This window comes from Oncorhynchus nerka, linkage group LG3 (genome assembly GCF_034236695.1).
Source record: "Oncorhynchus nerka isolate Pitt River linkage group LG3, Oner_Uvic_2.0, whole genome shotgun sequence".
Lineage (NCBI taxonomy): Eukaryota > Metazoa > Chordata > Actinopteri > Salmoniformes > Salmonidae > Oncorhynchus > Oncorhynchus nerka.
This window is the reverse complement of record NC_088398.1, coordinates 14,922,867-14,941,194: the sequence shown is the minus strand read 5'-3', so window position 1 is coordinate 14,941,194 and position 18,328 is coordinate 14,922,867. Positions and strand designations below refer to the sequence as shown.

The window sequence follows — 18,328 nt, the reverse complement described above, 5'->3', positions numbered from 1 at the left end:
CCCATCAGGGCAAACTATTGGTTGGATTGTGTGAGTGCGAGCTGATAATATTCCGCGCGCGCACACGCACACACACACGCACACGCACACGCACACACACACACACACACACACACACACACACACACACACACACACACACACACACACACACACACACACACACACACATTCCAAATTCATTATTAATAAACAGCCTTGCAGTCTCTTAGTCAGTCTATCACACGGAGAGACTGGATCCTTCACTGGAGTGAGGGATGAGGGTTCTCATTAAGAGAGGAGAGAGAGAAAGGGGGAGGTACGGATAGTGGTGGTGGTGAGGAGGGGCTGGGAGGGAGAATCAACTGTTTTCATATTTAGCTATTTTGGGAGCATTTTTGGTTAGAGGGAGACAATTTCAAAGACTATGTTAATGATGCATTGAACGTTGGAACAAAGAGTTCAAGTTTCTCTGGTTCTGGCAATGACTGGATGTAATTCTTGGGCTGGTTAATACGAACAGGGGGGGGGTAGCGAGCTAAGCCATCGGTGCAGTGGACTGGAAGTCCCTGGCCCATGCTTGACATTTAGAACGATTTGGATCAGATTAAGGCTGTATTAGTGCTGTAGTCTGCATGTGCTTCTGTAATGAGCTGTGAGTATATTACAGCAGGAAGAAGTTAGCTAGCTGGTGCCTGCAGGCTGCTGGGGTAATACACCGCTGCAATAGAGAGAGCCTACCTGGACAGTTGGGTAGTTAGGCAGTTGGCTGGACCTAAAGTGGACATCGCTCTCTGTAGTGTTGCCCGGGGCAGGCAGAGACACTGTACTTAGAGTCAGCTAGGAGAGGGTTGCAATGGACATGGAGAGCCCTGCCAGAGGCTGCAGGAGAGGAGAGGAGAGGAGAGGAGAGAGAGGAGAGGAGAGGAGAGGAGAGGAGAGGAGAGGAGAGGAGAGGAGAGGCTGAGGCTCTCTGGTTGGAGACTGTCAGTCTAAACCAGCTTAGCTCAGCCAGCCAGTAAAGTGTCACAGAGTGATGGGTAGGCAGGCACAACTTTGTTACTCGGACCAGTAACTGTCTAGAAAATATTCTATATTCAAATAGAAAATTAGAAAAATGTAATGTGTTATTTCAAGCACATGATTTGGCTGCTACTGTAGCCACATCAATTTTCAAGGTACCCAACATGACATGCAGCCCTGTCGGTAATTCTCCAAAACAGGTTTAGGATTTATGCCAGTATTCAATTTCAGTACATGTATTGTTTGTTTGTTTCCAGTACACATACAGTACATATTAAAGGAGACAGACATACAGTTGCCAAGCCCAAAGGTATTTAGAATAAAATGAATATTTTAAAGGGTCTACAAAATGCATACATTATCCATAAATTAAATAAAAACAGGTATTTTTTTTGTTTTAGTATGTGCAAATGAAGGTGGCTGGTGTCGTCCCTCTATTGAAAGGCTCTTTATGATGTTAATGACTTGTTAGCGTAATTTCCAGCCTCCGCCATCAGCCGTGAGAAGTTCACAGACCCGCTGTTAAATACGAGTCAATGCTCTGGCATCGTTTCAAGAGCTCCCAAACAGGACAGCAGGACGATAACGAACAGGTGATGTGGCCTGATGATGGCTGCCTATGACCACGGAGAGGCGGGAATTATTACAAAGACAATTGAAATAGTGAAAGGATAAGGAATGAATCACCTGGACAGCATATCAAACGTTAACTCTTAGCACACCACTGCAGGCTAGTCACTCATACAGTGGTAATAAACTGTGCTTATTTCAAAGATAGACGGAGGAGAAATCTGGGGACAGTAAATTGTGCTTGTTTATTCCTCTCTATCAGTATGATACAGAGGGTTTCTAGTCTGAGACTCACCGTCACGGGCACCTGTATTTTATGGCTACAGTGTCTGGGATATCACCAGGCCTATTTATGATGTGGTGCTGCAGTTGTCATTAATGTTTCATTAGTATCAGTAGTATTTGTGTGGATGGTACTGGAAGTGGACCTGTTTTCTAGTTCCTTAGTAACCTTATTATTAGTTCAGCGGCTCGGGTTACATTTGAGGTACTTGTGGCTTTTGTGATAGAGGCACCACATTTCACACACAACTTGGACAAGTCCTTAGAAGCAATAGTGTCGTTGCAGATTTGTTATATTAGCCCCTGGCGGCCATTTTCAATATGGCAGCCAATCAGCTCCGTAGGGCCCTATTAGACAGGTGTCACATGGCCATATCCACATAAAGAATTAATACATAAAGGCCAATGATGGTTTAAAATGATCAAAGGGGTCTGGAGAACATCATAAAACATCCCAAATATGCCATATATATGTATCCTTAAAATTTTTAGTAGAAAGTGGTTAACAAGTGCCCCCAAAAAAGGCCCATATGACTTATATACTTCCGTCCTCATTTTCAGTATTTAGGCCTACTGGCGCTTCTTTGTAATGTTATGTATAAATGTCTATGAATGATTTAGTTTTTGAATAGAGGAACGATCTGGCTGGTTATCCCATTGTTCTCTATGGAGTCTCGGAGCCTCACAAGGTTAAACGTTCCAACATTACAACTTTTTCCCCCGGGAATAAAAAGCCATTCCAACTGAGGGAGTTTCATCTCCTTAGCCCCCGCGAACGAACAACTGCTAATCTTCACCCTCCTCTATAGCGTTTCCATTCCACTTCCTCCGACTCCAGACATATTTGCTCTCCCTTGCTGGCTGTGTCCCGTTAACATTTAAACAGCAAACATAAAACACAGAAGATAACCTGTGCCGGCTTTGGAGAGACTTGACTCCCAACATTATTTTAAAGACCAGATCTGAGAGCTCCACCGCGGCAGTCGGGTGCGATTATCTTCTGTGATCCCTCTCCGACGCAACCAAAGTCATTCATCTGCCGATCCCTCCACCCTCCTCACCCTCCCACCTCCCCCTATGCATAGGCAGGGCCCTAATCATGTCTCCGTCGTGTGTCAGGATCTGTGGATGAGCAAGGCCTAAAGATGGGAACAGCTCTGTAAACATGGCCAGGCAGCAGGGAGCTTCCGTCTCCCCCACTACGTTCTGAATAAGCAAACATGGAAAGATTTAAGGATTTTGTCAGGCCCAACTTTGTAGTATAGGCTCAGGGTTCTTTTATTTCCAGCGGTTTCCAGGGTGCTGCCGCCTGCCAATGGGATATTGTTCTTAGCTTATGAAGTGCTGCGTCTTGTTATAAACTGTGTGCTTTTGTCAATAGTATTACAATATGGAGCTTCTGAATAATTTATATATATATATATTTTTTTTTACACAATGGTCTCGTGCAATGATATATTTTCAAGAGAGATGGGCTGCCTTTGGTTTAACCCATGGAGGTCCTGTGTTTGTGTTGTGTGTGTGTGTGTGTGTGTGTGTGTGTGTGTGTGTTGGTTATGTTTTTATTGACATTTCTTTTGTTGTCGTCGACCTTTGTTTTCTCCCCCACTTAACCTAGATAAACGCCATCAAATCTTCTCATAGAATTCACATTGTTATACAGCCATATAAACGGAATGTCTTTCGAGCCCTCTATTGTCACAAGTCAACTTTCCCGTCAGAACTGATTAAGAACTATCATGACCAACCCAGTAAATCTGGACGTGGACGGTGTACTCCATAATAAACGGGCTGATATAATTGGCTCTATCAAATGGGCTGTATATTAACAACAGTCGGCTGTGCTCACCCCTGTCAGGATTCTATTATAGAGCTCCCTCCCCTTGTTTTGATACAGCAGTAATTTAAAGACCCATCTTAATTGACTTATTTTTTCCGCATGCCTGTCGGAGCTTGTGCTGTGCATGCACAGAGTGCAATAAGAGTCTTCTTCCTTTATTGGGCCACACACAATGTACTGAGTTCAATTTTACCATTCATAATGAATGCAGTCTCGCCATTCAAATGCAGCCATAAGCACACAGCAGATAAGAATTTAATTAAATGTAGATTAAAACCAAACAGGAAAACACACTCGCTGATCATTTTTTATCGCGTCCCCTGGTCATATCCCCCCTCGTACTTTCCACTGACTTGTTCTTCCTTGGGCTACAGCTTTTCAGCGTGCCAAAAGTGGCCAAACACCTCACACATCTCGCTGTGGCGCTGTGAGATTGTGTAAAATGCAAAACGAAGGGGCGGTCACACGATTAATCAGAATTCTCATGTCGGGGGAGGATTGTGGGGTAAGGGGGAGGGAGGAGGAGAGACAGAGGTGGAGGGAAGGAATTAGTTGCCTCATCCCCAAATTTGCATCATTTTTTTCCAACGTACAATCCCAGCACTGTAGGCAAGGGGAATCATATCTCTCTTCACAGGAAGGAACAATCACAATATTGCCACAATATTGAAATAAATGTCACCTTCACATCTAATTGTCAATACTTGCTAAACATGATGTTAGCTAGCTAGAGAGTAGTGCTTTGCAAGCATGCCTGATCCGTAAGAGCTATTTTAGGTTCCATCCACAGCCTCTACAGACGACTAGGCTTCATACCGCAGCATGGTCACCTCAGGCTTAAGTGTGTTTAGTGTTTTAACTGCAGTGGGATATAGGAGAGCTGGAGAAGAGTCCGTTGAAAATGTAGAGAGACATACCATATTATAAGCCTTATTATAAGAACATTATGAAGGTTAATTAATGCCAATAACACGTTCCAAAGCATTATACCTAAGTAAAGTGTTACTGAACTACACTATTCTCTGTCCAATGACATACCATTAAACAAGCATAAAGGACCTTTACATGGGCTTCTATATTGTTGCTCTAAAGTCTTACAGTTGTTGTCCTCTGTTGTAATTGTGGTTATTGGTATTTTCTAGGTTGGAATCTAATATGGAAAAATGGTTTAATTGGATCATGTGTTCCAAATTCAGTGTATTTTTTCACAATAAATTTGCAAGGATTCATTTTATACCTGTCATATGCAGATAGTATATTTAAATCCTGATAGTTTCAATGCTTTATTATTTCATGAATAGTTCTGCAGGTGAACTTTTTGTTTTCTACAGGAAACGAAAGTAATCACACAGCGTCCGGTGCGTTTTCATGTACAGTAGGAGCATATTGTTCTGGCATCCATCTTCCCTCAACGTTTCAATAAGGTGTTGTCTCACAGATAGAGAAACCTGTATGCTGCGTAAACGTGATGTACTGATTCTCATCAGGTTCAAACACCCGCTTGTTATTACCAGAGCCAGTCGCTTTTCATTTTAGTCAAACACTTGAAAACTAAAACGATTCTTAACATCTCACACTTTTCAGAGAGGAAAGAAGTGGAAAATACAGAAGTGGAAAATTGTGGCTAATATAGATTTAATTTATCTTCAGAGCTTGAGTTATTCTCACACTTCAAAATTGAGTGTTTTGTTGAAACCGCAGCAGCAGCAGTTGTGAGAGAGAGAGAGAGAGAGACAGAGAGAGAGAGAGACAGAGAGAGAGAGAGACAGAGAGAGAGAGAGAGAGAGACAGAGAGACAGAGAGAGACAGAGAGAGAGAGAGAGAGAGAGAGAGAGAGTAAGAGAGAGAGACAGAGAGAGAGAGAGACAGAGAGAGAGAGAAGTAAGAGAGAGAGACAGAGAGAGAGAGACAGAGAGAGAGAGTAAGAGAGAGAGACAGAGAGAGAGAGAGACAGAGAGAGAGAGTAAGAGAGAGAGACAGAGAGAGAGAGAGAGAGAGAGAGAGAGAGTAAGAGAGAGAGACAGAGAGAGAGAGACAGAGAGACAGAGAGAGAGAGAGACAGAGAGAGAGAGAGAGAGAGAGAGAGACAGAGAGAGAGAGAGAGAGAGAGAGAGAGAGAGAGAGAGAGAGAGAGAGAGAGTGAGAGAGAGAGAGAGAGAGAGACAGAGAGAGACAGAGAGAGAGAGTAAGAGAGAGTAAGAGAGAGTGAGAGAGAGAGTGTGGCTGGTCTATTGGCTCAAACTGGCATTGGACAATAGTGGCACAGCCACCTCACTCCTGCCATCCCTGCCACTACTGCAGCTGCCTGCTCGCCTGCCTGCCTGCCTGCCTGCCCGCCTACCTGCCTGCCCGCCTACCTGCCTGCCCGCCTACCTGCCTGCCCGCCGTGCTGGTCGCGTATCTCAGTTCCACTCTATTACCCTCGCGCAAGCGAATGGCCTTTTCTGTGGGGAAAAGAGCAATATCCTGTCGCAGTCTGTTTGATCAAGTGCTAAACCCTTGTGATCAATAGAGGGACAGATGTCGGCTCCAGATGGCTGCGTGGCGATACCTGGGGCAGTGAGGGGCCTTGCCAGGACGACAGAATGGCAACGAGGAAGGGCCAGCGGCTGCTGCTCCCATCGCACCAGCCACTGAGACCACAATGTGACAAATGCAATTAGGCCTTTTAGCCACAGATTATATATTTTTCCTGGAAACTGACAGAAAATGTAATTAGCGTGTAGTTTAAGCAATATGTAGAATTACAGGGGTGCAGAGGCAGAGGGCATGTTAGGGTGGGATGGAGGGAGCTATGGAGGCTGTTGTGGTGGTGGTCGCCTGGACTCAGGAGGCTGTGCTGCCGTGTTGCTGTTCTCATTCTGTCTGTGTTCACTGTCTGTCTTTCTGTCTGTCGCTGGGCTCTGTGAACAACAGCAGGCACAATCCCACTCTGTATTCTTTCAGAGGTTGAACTGAAACACAGTGTATCCGAATAGATTAATTTGCTCATCAAGTTAATGTAGGCCACAACTTTGAAAATTCCGGTTCCATTCTCACCCAGATCAGATCAATAATGTCCCAACATTCCAAAATGGTTGACAGCCTAGGCAGGTGCATCTCTCATCTCCTCCTCTCATCCCTCTCTAAAAAAAAACTGCTATCTCCAGAAGGCCCAAATAGACCTTTCCAAAAAGGAGAGTGGCCCAATTTAAACTGTGTTAGGGCATTTGCATTAGGGCTGGCGTCCATGTACCAGGCAGGCCATGTGGTGCGTGGTGGCGCGGGGACAGAGCCATGTTGGAGTAGCTACTGAGGCGCTGCGTCCTTGTGTCTCTCTCCCAGTCCCTGGCCCTCCCTTTGGAGCTCCGCCGTTCACCTGCTCCCCTGCTCCCTCCCCGAGTAGCATGATCGGAAGGGGGACGTGGGCCACCGGGCCACAGCTGGGGTTCTGGGACAGCTTTGCTTAGTTGGCTCTGCCCCGGGTGGTGGTGGTGTTGGTGGTGGTGCTCAACACAGCAGCGGCCTGTCACAGCGACCTCCACGTCCCATTAACACATAGCCTGGTCAGGACAGAGAGCCAGACCCAGGCCCCCAGCAGGGCCCCAGTAAACACATGTCGTCTGGCCACAACCAGGACCCAGGGAAGAGGAGAGAACACAGTTAGACTTGGGAAGAGGAGAGAACACAGTTAGACCTGGGAAACCTAGAGGACAAAAGTGTGTTGGGATTTTTTGTTGTTGTTGAATTTATTTAGGTAAAAGAAATTAAAACAAAATGTACAATGTGAACCCAGAGGATAGTACTTAAAAGTATTCATTAAAACACTTTCCTTTCCGTTGTGCACCACACTTTAAATGTTCTGGTTAGAACATTTATCCAAAGTCCGTAAGGGTTTTAGCATTATTTAATGGACTTTGTAATGTTATTACCTAGAAATAGAATATAAAAGTGACACCCATGAGAATCTAAAAGTAATTTTGTAATGTGCGCTGAGTTAGTGTTCATAGTGTAGTATTCAGACAAACTATTAATTTCCTAGAAAGGGATATAATGTATTATCAGAATTACAGAAAGTGTTTGTGTCATTTTGAGATTGTTATAGTCATGACATTTTTTGAATACATTTCACAGCAGTCTCTTATCATATTTGGCTCACATATTTGTCATTTATAATTTTTATATATATAACAATTTAATTTATATTGTTTATATCTCACTGCACCAATTCATTTCAATAAATACTCTTTTTATATCAATTGTAATCAAAGAAATGTAGCATCGTTTAATGTCTTTTCAATTCCCTCATCATATCTCAGTTATAATAGACCTATAAAAACTTGGCATATTCATTCCCATTTAGATCTCTCTCTCTCTCTGTCTGTCTCTGTCTCTCTCTCTCTCTCTCTCTCTCTCTCTCTCTCTCTCTGTCCCTCTCTCTCTCTCTCTCTCTCTCTGTGTCTCTCTGTGTCTCTCTCTCTCTGTCCCCCTCTCTCTCTCTCTGTCCCTCTCTCTCTCTATGTCCCTCTCTCTCTCTCTCTCTCTCTCTCTCTCTCTCTGTCTCTCTCTCTCTCTCTCTGTCCCCCCCTCTCTCTCTCTCTCTCTCTCTCTCTCTCTCTCTCTCTCTCTCTCTCTCTCTCTCTCTCTCTGCCCCTCTCTGTGTCTCTCTCTCTATGTGTCTCTCTTTCTCTATGTCCCTCTCTTTCTCTCTTTGTCCCTCTCTCTCTCTATGTCCCTTTCTCTCTCTATGTCCCTCTCTCTCTGTCTCTCTCTCTATGTCCCCCTCTCTCTCTCTCTCTCTCTCTCTCTTTGTCCCTCTCTCTCTCTATGTCCCTCTCTATCTCTATGTCCCTCTCTCTCTCTCTCTCTGTCTCTCTCTCTCTGTCTCTCTCTCTCTCTATGTCCCTCTCTCTCTCTGTCTCTCTCTCTCTGTCTCTCTCTCTATGTCCCTCTCTCTCTCTCGCTCTCTCTCTCTCTCTCTCTCTCTCTCTCTCTCTCTCTCTCTCTCTCTCTCTCTCTGTCTCTCTCTCTCTCTCTCTCAAATTCAAATTCAAGCTGCTTTATTGGCATGAAAAACATTGTGTCAATATTGCCAAAGCAACAATGTATACAATATACATTGTAACAAAATTATAAATGATAGCAAATAATAATATAAAATGGTAGTAAATAATAATACAAAATTAAATACAAAAATAATAACAATAAAATGGTAACAGTCAATAGTAGAAATGTAATAAATATAATTATGGAAAATGAAACTATAACTAACTTATAACTAAATAACGGTCATCTTCTTCTTTATATCAATACTACAACTACAATCATCATTACTACGACTACTACTACCATCACTAAACTGTTATCACTACAATTACCAACCATATTTGGAATGATAAACATTAATAATTATAGTAATAACAATAATAGTAATAATAAGTAAGTTACTGTTTACTATGCAGATGTTATTATTCAGTGTCCCTCAGGCTATGGCAGGAAAAAACGTATTTGGCTGCAAGAGGAGCCATTGCTCCTTCGCCCATGAGTATTCTTAGTTTTTCCTCTGGGTTCAATTTGTAAAAATTTGGAATATATGTAGTCATTTCTGTGAATAATGAATCTCTTTGTGAGGAATATTTATCACAGTAAAGGAGAAAGTGCATCTCTGTCTCTACCTCCCCTGTCATGCAGTGACCACATACACGCTCCTCTTTGGGTAGCCATGTCTTTTTATGTCTGCCGGTTTCTATTGCCAATCGGTGGTCACTCAGCCTGTACTTGGTAAGGATCTGTCTCTGCTTCGTATCTCTGACAGAGTAGAGATAATCAGCCAATTCATATTCTCTGTTTAGGGTCAGATAGCAATTTAGTCGGCTTTGGGATTTTGTTTCGTTTTTCCAGTATTGTAAATATGATTCCTTTGATTGGTTCATGATTTTGCTTATTGGAATTCTTTCTTTTGAAGCAGTGCTGGTGTCTGATTGGTTGGTGAGGTCCAACACCAGCTGACTGAGAGGACTCGTTTCTGGGCTCAGCTCTTGGGCTTGAAGTGCTTTAAATTGCAGACTCGAATTTGGACTTGAATTTAGATGTAGCCAAAATTTTAATGATCTTTTCTGTATCTTCATTATTACTGGAAAACGGCCCAATTCTGCCCTACATGCATTAGTTGGTGTATTTCTCTGGACTTGTAGGATTTTCCGACAGAATTCTGCATGTAGGGCTTCAATTGGATGTTTGTCCCACATTTTAAAATCCATTTTATTGAGTGGCCCCCAAACCTCACTTCCATAAAGTGCTATTGGTAGGATTACACTGTCAAATATTTTAGTCCAAATTTTAATTGGGATGTTGATTTTGAATAATTTCTTTTTTATTGCATACATTGCTCTGCGGGCTTTTTCTTTGAGTGCATTCACTGCCATATTAAAGTTTCCCGATGCAGATATGGTCAGACCAAGGTAGGTGTAATTTTTTGTGTGTTCAATTAAGTTATTGTTCAGGGTGAATTTACATTTGTGTTTCTGACATCTCATTTTTTGGGGGAAAATCATGATTTTAGTTTTTTGGAAATTTACTGCCAGGGCCCAATTATGGCAATATTGCTCCAGAATATTAATGTTTTGTTGAAGACCTTCTTTGGTTGGTGATAGAAGTACCAAGTCATCAGCATATAGCAGGTATTTCACCTCTGTGTCAAATAGTGTGAGTCCTGGGGCTGGAGATTGGTCCAACATGTCTGCTAATTCATTGATATAAATGTTGGAAAGATTTGGACTCAAATTGCAGCCTTGTCTCACACCTCGACATTGTGAAAAAAATTCTGTTCTTTGGTTTTTGATTTTTATTGCACACTTGTTTTCTGTGTACATACATTTGATTAAGTCATACACCTTACCACCAAGCACACTTTGTAGAATTTTGTAGAATAGCCCTTCGTGCCAAATCGAATCAAATGCTTTTTTAAAGTCAATAAAGCAAGCAAAGATTTTGCCCTCTTTTTTTTGGTGGACATGTTTATTAATTAGTGTGTGTAAGGTGTATATATGGTCAGTAGTGCGATGGTTTCTGATGTTGTCTACACCACAAGCCTTTTTTGATTTAATAGATTTTAGCTTTTCATTTAGTTCTTGTTGGGTTATTGGATAATCTAATGGATTTTGGTTGTTTTTAATGACTGATTCAAGGATGTTCAATTTTTCTTTAATTTCTAATTGGTTCTGTTGTAAGTCGTTTTGTGGGATGTTTTTGTATAGATTATCAAAATAAGTTTTCCAAATTCCTACATCTTGTATGACTAATTCTTGTGGCTTTGTTGTGCTTAAATTGTTCCACATGTCCCAGAACTGATTTTGGTCAATTGCGTTTTCAATTTCATCAAGTGTCTTGTTGGTATAATTCAATTTCTTGCATTTCAGTGTTTGTTTATAGTGTTTCAGAGTTTCAAAGTATTCATATCGTAGCTCTGGGTTGTTTTGCTGCTTATGTTTTTTGTTTGACATTTGTCAAAGGTGTTTTCTAATTGTTTTACATTCATTGTCAAACCATTTGTCAGAAACATTTAGATTTTTTGCTTCTGATGTTGCATTGCTTTGGTTTTCTCAAATTTGCTTTCGATGCTGCTTTTTGGAATATGCAATTGATGTTTTGGGAAGCTGAATTGACACCATCTTTATTGTTTTGGTACTGTGAGTTATTGAAAAACTGTATAGAGTTCATCATTTCATTTGAGTTCAATGTTTCAATGAATGTCTCTGCACTGTTTGGAGCCCATCTGTATGATTGGTTTATGTTGTAAAGTTTATTGGGCTGTTTTTTTGAATGAATATTGCCGGTTAATTTCTTCAGAAACACGTTGATCTGACTGTGATCTGACAATGGTGTCTGTGGTCTGACAGTGAATGCACTAATGGAGGAGGGGTCAATGTCAGTGATGGCATAATCGACTACACTTGTCCCAAGAGCTGAGCAGTAAGTAAACTGACCTAAAGAGTCCCCTCTGATTCTACCATTAAGCATGTACAGGCCTAAGGCTCGACAGAGATGTACTAACTCTTTTCCATTTTTGTTCAGTATTAGGTCAGGACTGTTTCTATTATTTATAATAGGGCAGTAGTACAAGGAGGGGTGTCCAAATATGTGGTGGTTACCTCCCGCATCAGTGTAGTCAGGCTCAGAACCTGTTCTTGCATTGAAATCTCTCTCTCTCTCTCTCTCTCTCTCTCTCTGTCTCTCTCTCTCTCTCTCTGTCTCTCTCTCTCTCTCTCTCTCTCCCCTCTCTCTCTCTGCCCCTCTCTCTGTGTCTCTGTCTCTCTCTCTGTGTCTCTGTTTCCCTCTCTCTCTCTTTTTCTCTCTCTGTCTCTCTTGCTGTCTCTCTCTCTCTCTCTCTGTCTCTCTCTCTGTCCCTGTCTCTCTCTTTCTCTCTCTCAGTGATATTATCTGACAAACAGGCACTTGTCAATATCATTTTCACTGTGCAATGAAACAGATTCATGAGTCTCCAGAGATTTGCTAAAGAAATATCATTTAATTATAAAAGGAAACATCTCATTTCTACACTGTGCAAAATAATCCACTCAATCAGATCATTGCCGGAAACTAGGAATTTTGAAACAGATTTTCTTTGTTCCAGAACTCAGAATGACGGAATTGAATATCTGTTAAATGAAATAATATGATTATTCTGAGATGTGTTGTAGTTTAGTGTCTTTGTAGCTGGTATGAATGTGTACCAGTGGGATTCTGTATGACACTCTCCTGGGAACCCAGGTTTAATTTGTGGACTCTGACCCCTGTGCCATTTGCTCAAGGCCATCCACAAGCTTTCAGTGTTGGCTATTATCTGCAAAACACTTGATGTTAAAATGAGCCTGTACACTGTAGTGTTGGTGGGCGTTGGGTTAGGAGTGTCAGACCAACGAGGCAGGATAAACACATATTTATTCAACAAGGCTTTTTTAAACGAGTGGTTTTGTCAATAGACTACATTATGTTATGCCTCAAACGATGTGTATTTGCTGCACAAAATTGGCTATTAGTATTTTTATTAGACTATGAGTATTTTCACAAGCGTGATGACAGGTACAACAGATCGATAACCGTCATAATACCTTAAATATGATGACTACCCTCACCACATACATTGTCTCAGAACAACTTGTTTTCACTGTAGAAGCAGAGTAAATGAAGGTTATAAGGGTGCTTCACATTCTACACCTTCTTGAACGTATGTATGGACGGAGTCTGTCAGTCTGCCATGCTGCTGTGTGTAGGGTGTCTATGCATCAACATGAAAACTTCCTCTGGGTGCGGAGTTGCGTTTTAGCATGAGAAGAGCGCCTTCTAGTGGTGGCCAGAATACTATCATCAGAATGGAAGGCGGGAGGTATGAGAGCGGGGGAATAAGAGGATTCAAATCAATGCTATAATGTTATAGTCCTCTTAACTGCAGTTTATTCCACACCACACCCTGTAACAATAGGATTGTTTGACCCATTAGTGACTTTTCACATTCACTCTGCCATGGGAAGTCTCACTCAGCTTTCTCTCAGCCTGTCTGTGCTGCTCTCTGGCTGTTGTCTTAACCTGATGGTTTGACAGCCTGCTGCCATATCACCATCCTGTCTGTTCAGAAACACTCTCAATATTTGCTGTTATTCATGAGAAGAGGAGTTTGTTTAGTTTTTCTGTAGCTATAGGCTGTTGTTAGTATGAGAATTGTCTTGTTAGTTCCATATATTAATAATGTAGACGTTGCACTGAATATGATTTATGTTTATGGTTTAGTGAACCATACTTGTGGGATTAGTAGCCTTGGCGGAAACCTGAAGAATTGCGTTAGTTTCCTGAGATCATTTCTAGGCTTTAGCTCAGCGGGCTTACACAGTCTAGGTTAAGAGAACATTTAAACCCCGAACAAGTGAACAAACATGGCAGGCAGGCAGCTACTTGATATTCGTAGGTGCCAGGAGGCTCTTTCCCTGGTTAGCCGTCCGTTCAACAAGGAGAGTCTCGTCTGTTTTTGAGACAAGACCAGAGGTGTTTAATTACAAAAAGCACTGAGCCCTCCGGCTCTACAACCATCACTTCACAATTAAGACAGAGCAACAGTTAGCTGAGAGAGAGAGATTGGATAAGGGGTTGAAATAATCAGGCCATTTGCAAATCACCATCAAGCTCCTGGCAATAGCTCCTCAAGGAGAGAGACCACATGGTTACAGTGTCCTGTCTCAAAAGTGTGCAGCAAATCCATAGAACACAATGTGGTTACTGCCAGTTTGCTGAAAGCCACCTGCAGCCCCATAAAGTGTAGTTGTGCTGCAGTGGGTTTGGCCTGTGTTGTAGACAGATGGGAGAGCTGATGTGCGTAACTATGCATTTTACAGCAAACGATTAAAGAGTCGTGCTGTTTACACACAAACATTTGAATACCTGTCTGCAGGCCAGTTTAATTATGCAAACCCTTCTGTTATGTGTGTTGCTTTGTCGTCTCCTCCCAGCTCTCTCACTGCAACAAGGCTGGAGAGATGTGTTTGTGTTTCATTAAGATATGGACAGTGGTGTGGTGCAGGCAGGAGCAAATGTATTCCATTCCTCATAACCTCGAGTATCTTATACTGTCTGTTCCTCCCCACCACGGTGGCCCATGTTCACATCTACTCTAGGGCGGCAGGTAGCCTAGTGGTTAAGTGCGTTGGGCCAGTAACCAAAAGGTTTCTGGTTTGAATCCCCAAGCCAACTAGGTGAAAAATCTGTTGATGTGCCTTTGAGCAAGGCACTTAATCCTATTTGCTCCTGTAAATTGCTCTGGATAAGAATGTCTGCTAAATGACTCAAATGTAAATGTATAGCCCTCAGACTGATTTAAACCTGGGATATCAGGTAGAACAAAAGACCAGCAGGCTCCGGTCCCCGTGAGGTAAGAATGGAATCCTCCTGCTGTATAGGCTACTTTACTGTACATCCATTGTCATTTAAAGCTGAAGAAATGTAAAATGGCCTCTGAAGTCTGACTTTGAAATCTCTGGGGTTTGTAGTTGGGGAGGAGGGACACACAGTACAGTACGTGCGTCTTATTTCCCCATACGATTCATTCTTTGATGTTTGATTAGTGAAAGTACTTACATATACAAAGGCCCCCCCTCTCGCTCACATCATTTTGTTTCTTGAATTCCGTCATATCTTCAACTACATGTTCAAATACGGCATTCATCAAAGGAGAAGAGAAGGAATGGGCATTTAGCCAGCCGAGCCTCATTTAGCCAGCCGGCCCAATGTAGAGCTGGTGATTATTATATTGAGAGGGGGAGAGCGAGAGGGGGGGGAGAGAGAGAGGGGGGGCAAGAGTGAGAGAGAGGGAGGGCGATAGAGAGAGAGGGGGCGATAGAGAGAGAGAGAGGGGGGCTAGAGAGAGAGATGGGGAGAGAGAGAGGGAGAGACAGAGAGAGGGGGGGGGCGAGAGTGAGAGGGGGCGATAGAGAGAGAGGGGGGCGAGAGTGAGAGAGGGGGCGATAGAGAGAGAGAGAAGGGGGGGATGTAGAAAGCAAGGCAGTGTTTTTAATTATCTGGACTAGGTACAGGATGCGGTTTTTTGATTGTTTTAATGAAGCAGCTGGCCTATTGTCTCTCCTAAATTCCTCTATTGTCTTTAGAATAAGTCATAGTTCTTTATTCTTTTATCAGGTGCTCTGCAGGAGGATTCAGCACAATAGCGTTCATTCCAACTGCATTGGCCGCTGCACAAAGCCAGGCAGGCAGCTCATTGCAGAGAGCTAGCTCGCTAACAGGCAAAACAGTGCAAATCACACAAGCTGCTACTTTTGAGCCTTTTCCCCAGTTTTACTTGTGGGCTGTGCACTTTCAAAAAAGGCAAAATGCAGCCAGTATAATGCAGATAAACTTTCATGAACTATTAAACATAATGATTTGCCTTTGCCACCCCTCTCTCTCTGTACAGTAAGAGGTGTTTCCCAATCCTTGTCCTAGGAACCCAAAATGGTGCACATTTGTGTGTGTCAGTGCTGGCCTAGAACAAATCATTTGGTTCTCCATCAAGACCAAGCTTGGGAAGCAAGAACTGTGGTGTACAGTGATGCCCTGAGAGCAACATCTCAGTGGATCTCCTGAGCTGCCATCTATGTGTATGTCCCAAATGCCACCCTTTTCCCTATTTAGTGCACTACTTGTGACCAGGGCCTATAGCTCTGGTCAAAATAGTGCGCTATATTGGGAATAGGGTGTTATTTGGGACTAAGCGGTTGAGGTGGTTGAAGTCTCCTCTGAGGCAGGAATGATTCTGTCTGAGTCAGTATTCTGTGTTTTAGAGCACCACCCCAGCATTCTCACGGACGACAGATGGGTGTCTGTAGTTTGGCTGGCTGAAGGAGGTACATTACTGTGTATATTTCATAGTAGGTAATGAGTACTAACAATCATTAGCAATTAGCATTGGTAGGCTTGCAGTAATTCAGAGTATCTTTAACCGAAATTGTTTTCAAAGACAGTGAAAATGTAGACAAGTCAGTCGTGAGTTCAGTATCAGGGTGTTTTTCTCTGTTCTCTTTGTTAACCGAGAACCTGAGAAATGGAATCTCCACCAATTGAAACTTTTAGTGGCGAGTAGTGACGATCTGCCCCCCCCATGGTGGCTGCTCGCTGCCAGTTGTACCTACCTTGATGGTAACGCTGTCTGACGGCAGAGGAGTTTTGTTACTTTAATTAGGAGATAAAATTCAAAGGGCCTCTCCAGGCTGTGTGTGGTGAGAGAGAATCAAAACCAGCGCTCAAGTGGAGGGACCTGAAGTGTGTCTCTCATCACGGGAGATTGGCCAGCAGATAGGCACTGTTCTTTAGAGGAGCTAGTGCTGCCTGCTGCCTGCCACTCACACATACGGATGCGCACACACACACACACACACACACACACACACACACACACACAGAGCTTTCCTTGCACACAGAAATGGGACTTTAAAAGATGACATATTTTACTACAGCTTGCTTCACTCCTATGACACATTTGTAATAGTGTTTAATTTCAGTGCTGTTTGACATAAATGTTTGGGAAATGTGTTAATGGGAATAGCGAGGTTATCACCAGCGTCAGGTGGGAGATGGAATGCCGTGGAAGGTGTACCAGAGAGGAGTGATACATCCTCAGATTGGTGTGGAGGTTAGGCTTCATAACAATCATTCCAGGGTAACCTAATGGTTAGAGCGGAAGGTTGCAAGTTCAAACCCCCGAGCTGACAAGGTACAAATCTGACGTTCTGCCCCTGAACAGGCAGTTAACCCACTGTTCCTAGGCTGTCATTGAAAATAAGAATTTGTTCTTAACTGACTTGCCTGGTTAAATAAAATAAAATAAAATACAAATGTCATAGTAACTACAGCAGTTATTCTTCAGTTTTCCTCCCTGGGTTGGGAGCCTCACTTGAAAACCTCAACCCGGTCTACACTGACCTTTAAAACCAGTGATTTATACCTTTTGTGTAAACACTTGTAATCAGTGTCTCTCTAAAGGAGGATGGAACTATGAGTGGGGTACAGTTAGTCTTCTGTTCTACCCTTCATACCTCTCCCCTCTCTTCTGCAACGCCCCTTCTTTCCACAGCAGCTGGACTCAAATTACAGGTCCTCTCTCATCCTGACGCTGCTCTGTCGGAGTGTTTGCACATCTTTGAAAGCTAACAGAGTGCCCTAATTAATTGTCCAGCTTTTCTCTGAAACAATGTCCTAATTCTGCCATTTAGCGTGAGCGTATCATCGGTTGTTGTTATCGCTCCAGACAGATTTTTGTAAATAGTCATATTAAAAACTTTAATCTCTTCAAGGGAAAATGAAGTGCAGCTGAAAAGCCTGTCATGTGCTGGAGATAAATATTATCTAAGCTAAAAACCTTCCTCTACCCCTTCCTCCCCTTCCGCTCTCTCATCCTAACTTAATGAATATGTTCAGAAGATTTCACTGGGATGTTTCATCCCTAAACACAAACATCTGATCGTGTGTAGAGGATCTGTTTGAGGTTATGCTATATTACTGAAGTATACAGTATAGCTCCAATGCATAGACTTACTACAATTTACCCCACTGAGTATGACATTCCTTACTGATACTTTAACCAAAGTATGACATTGTGATTTCACACTTTAGTCATTATATAGTCATTATTATTAAGTCCTTATAACATGTCCCTCTGGATGGAATTCCATACCCTCTGAACTCCAGAGTTTGGAGTCACCTATAGGGTGAAACATCAATAATAATAATATAATACTGTCCCCAGTGGGAATCGAACCCATCAACTAAGCTACACAGGCTAACACTACCATGCTCTACCAACAGAGTCACACAGGATAAAAACGATCTTTTTCAGCATGTTCCCCTTCTGTCTGTTCCAGGTGGCCAGCTGTGGTGTACCACCACTAAGAACATCATGGGGGGCGAGGAGCTAGTGGCGTTCGCCGTGGACTTTGACTCCCGTCTACAGGCCATCAACCACATGTCTCTGAGCGAGGGGATGTACCCGGCTAGACTGCTGGACACCATCCAGCTCCTGCCTCAGCAGGCCGCCATGGCCTCCATTCTGCCCACCGCCATCGTCAACAGTGAGTTACAATACACTCCATGGCTAGTCTGTACTGGAGTCTCACCTAG

The 18,328-nt window shown here is 42.9% G+C and overlaps 1 protein-coding gene across 1 annotated transcript in view; it reads left to right on the top strand.

Moving 5' to 3' along the window:
* LOC135564295 (zinc finger protein ZFPM2-like) overlaps positions 1-18,328 on the top strand; it is a 301,401-nt gene that overhangs the window by 277,271 nt on the left and 5,802 nt on the right. Inside the window, 1 exon segment of the mRNA XM_065008784.1 lies at positions 18,073-18,279. Coding sequence (XP_064864856.1) covers positions 18,073-18,279 — 207 coding nt within the window.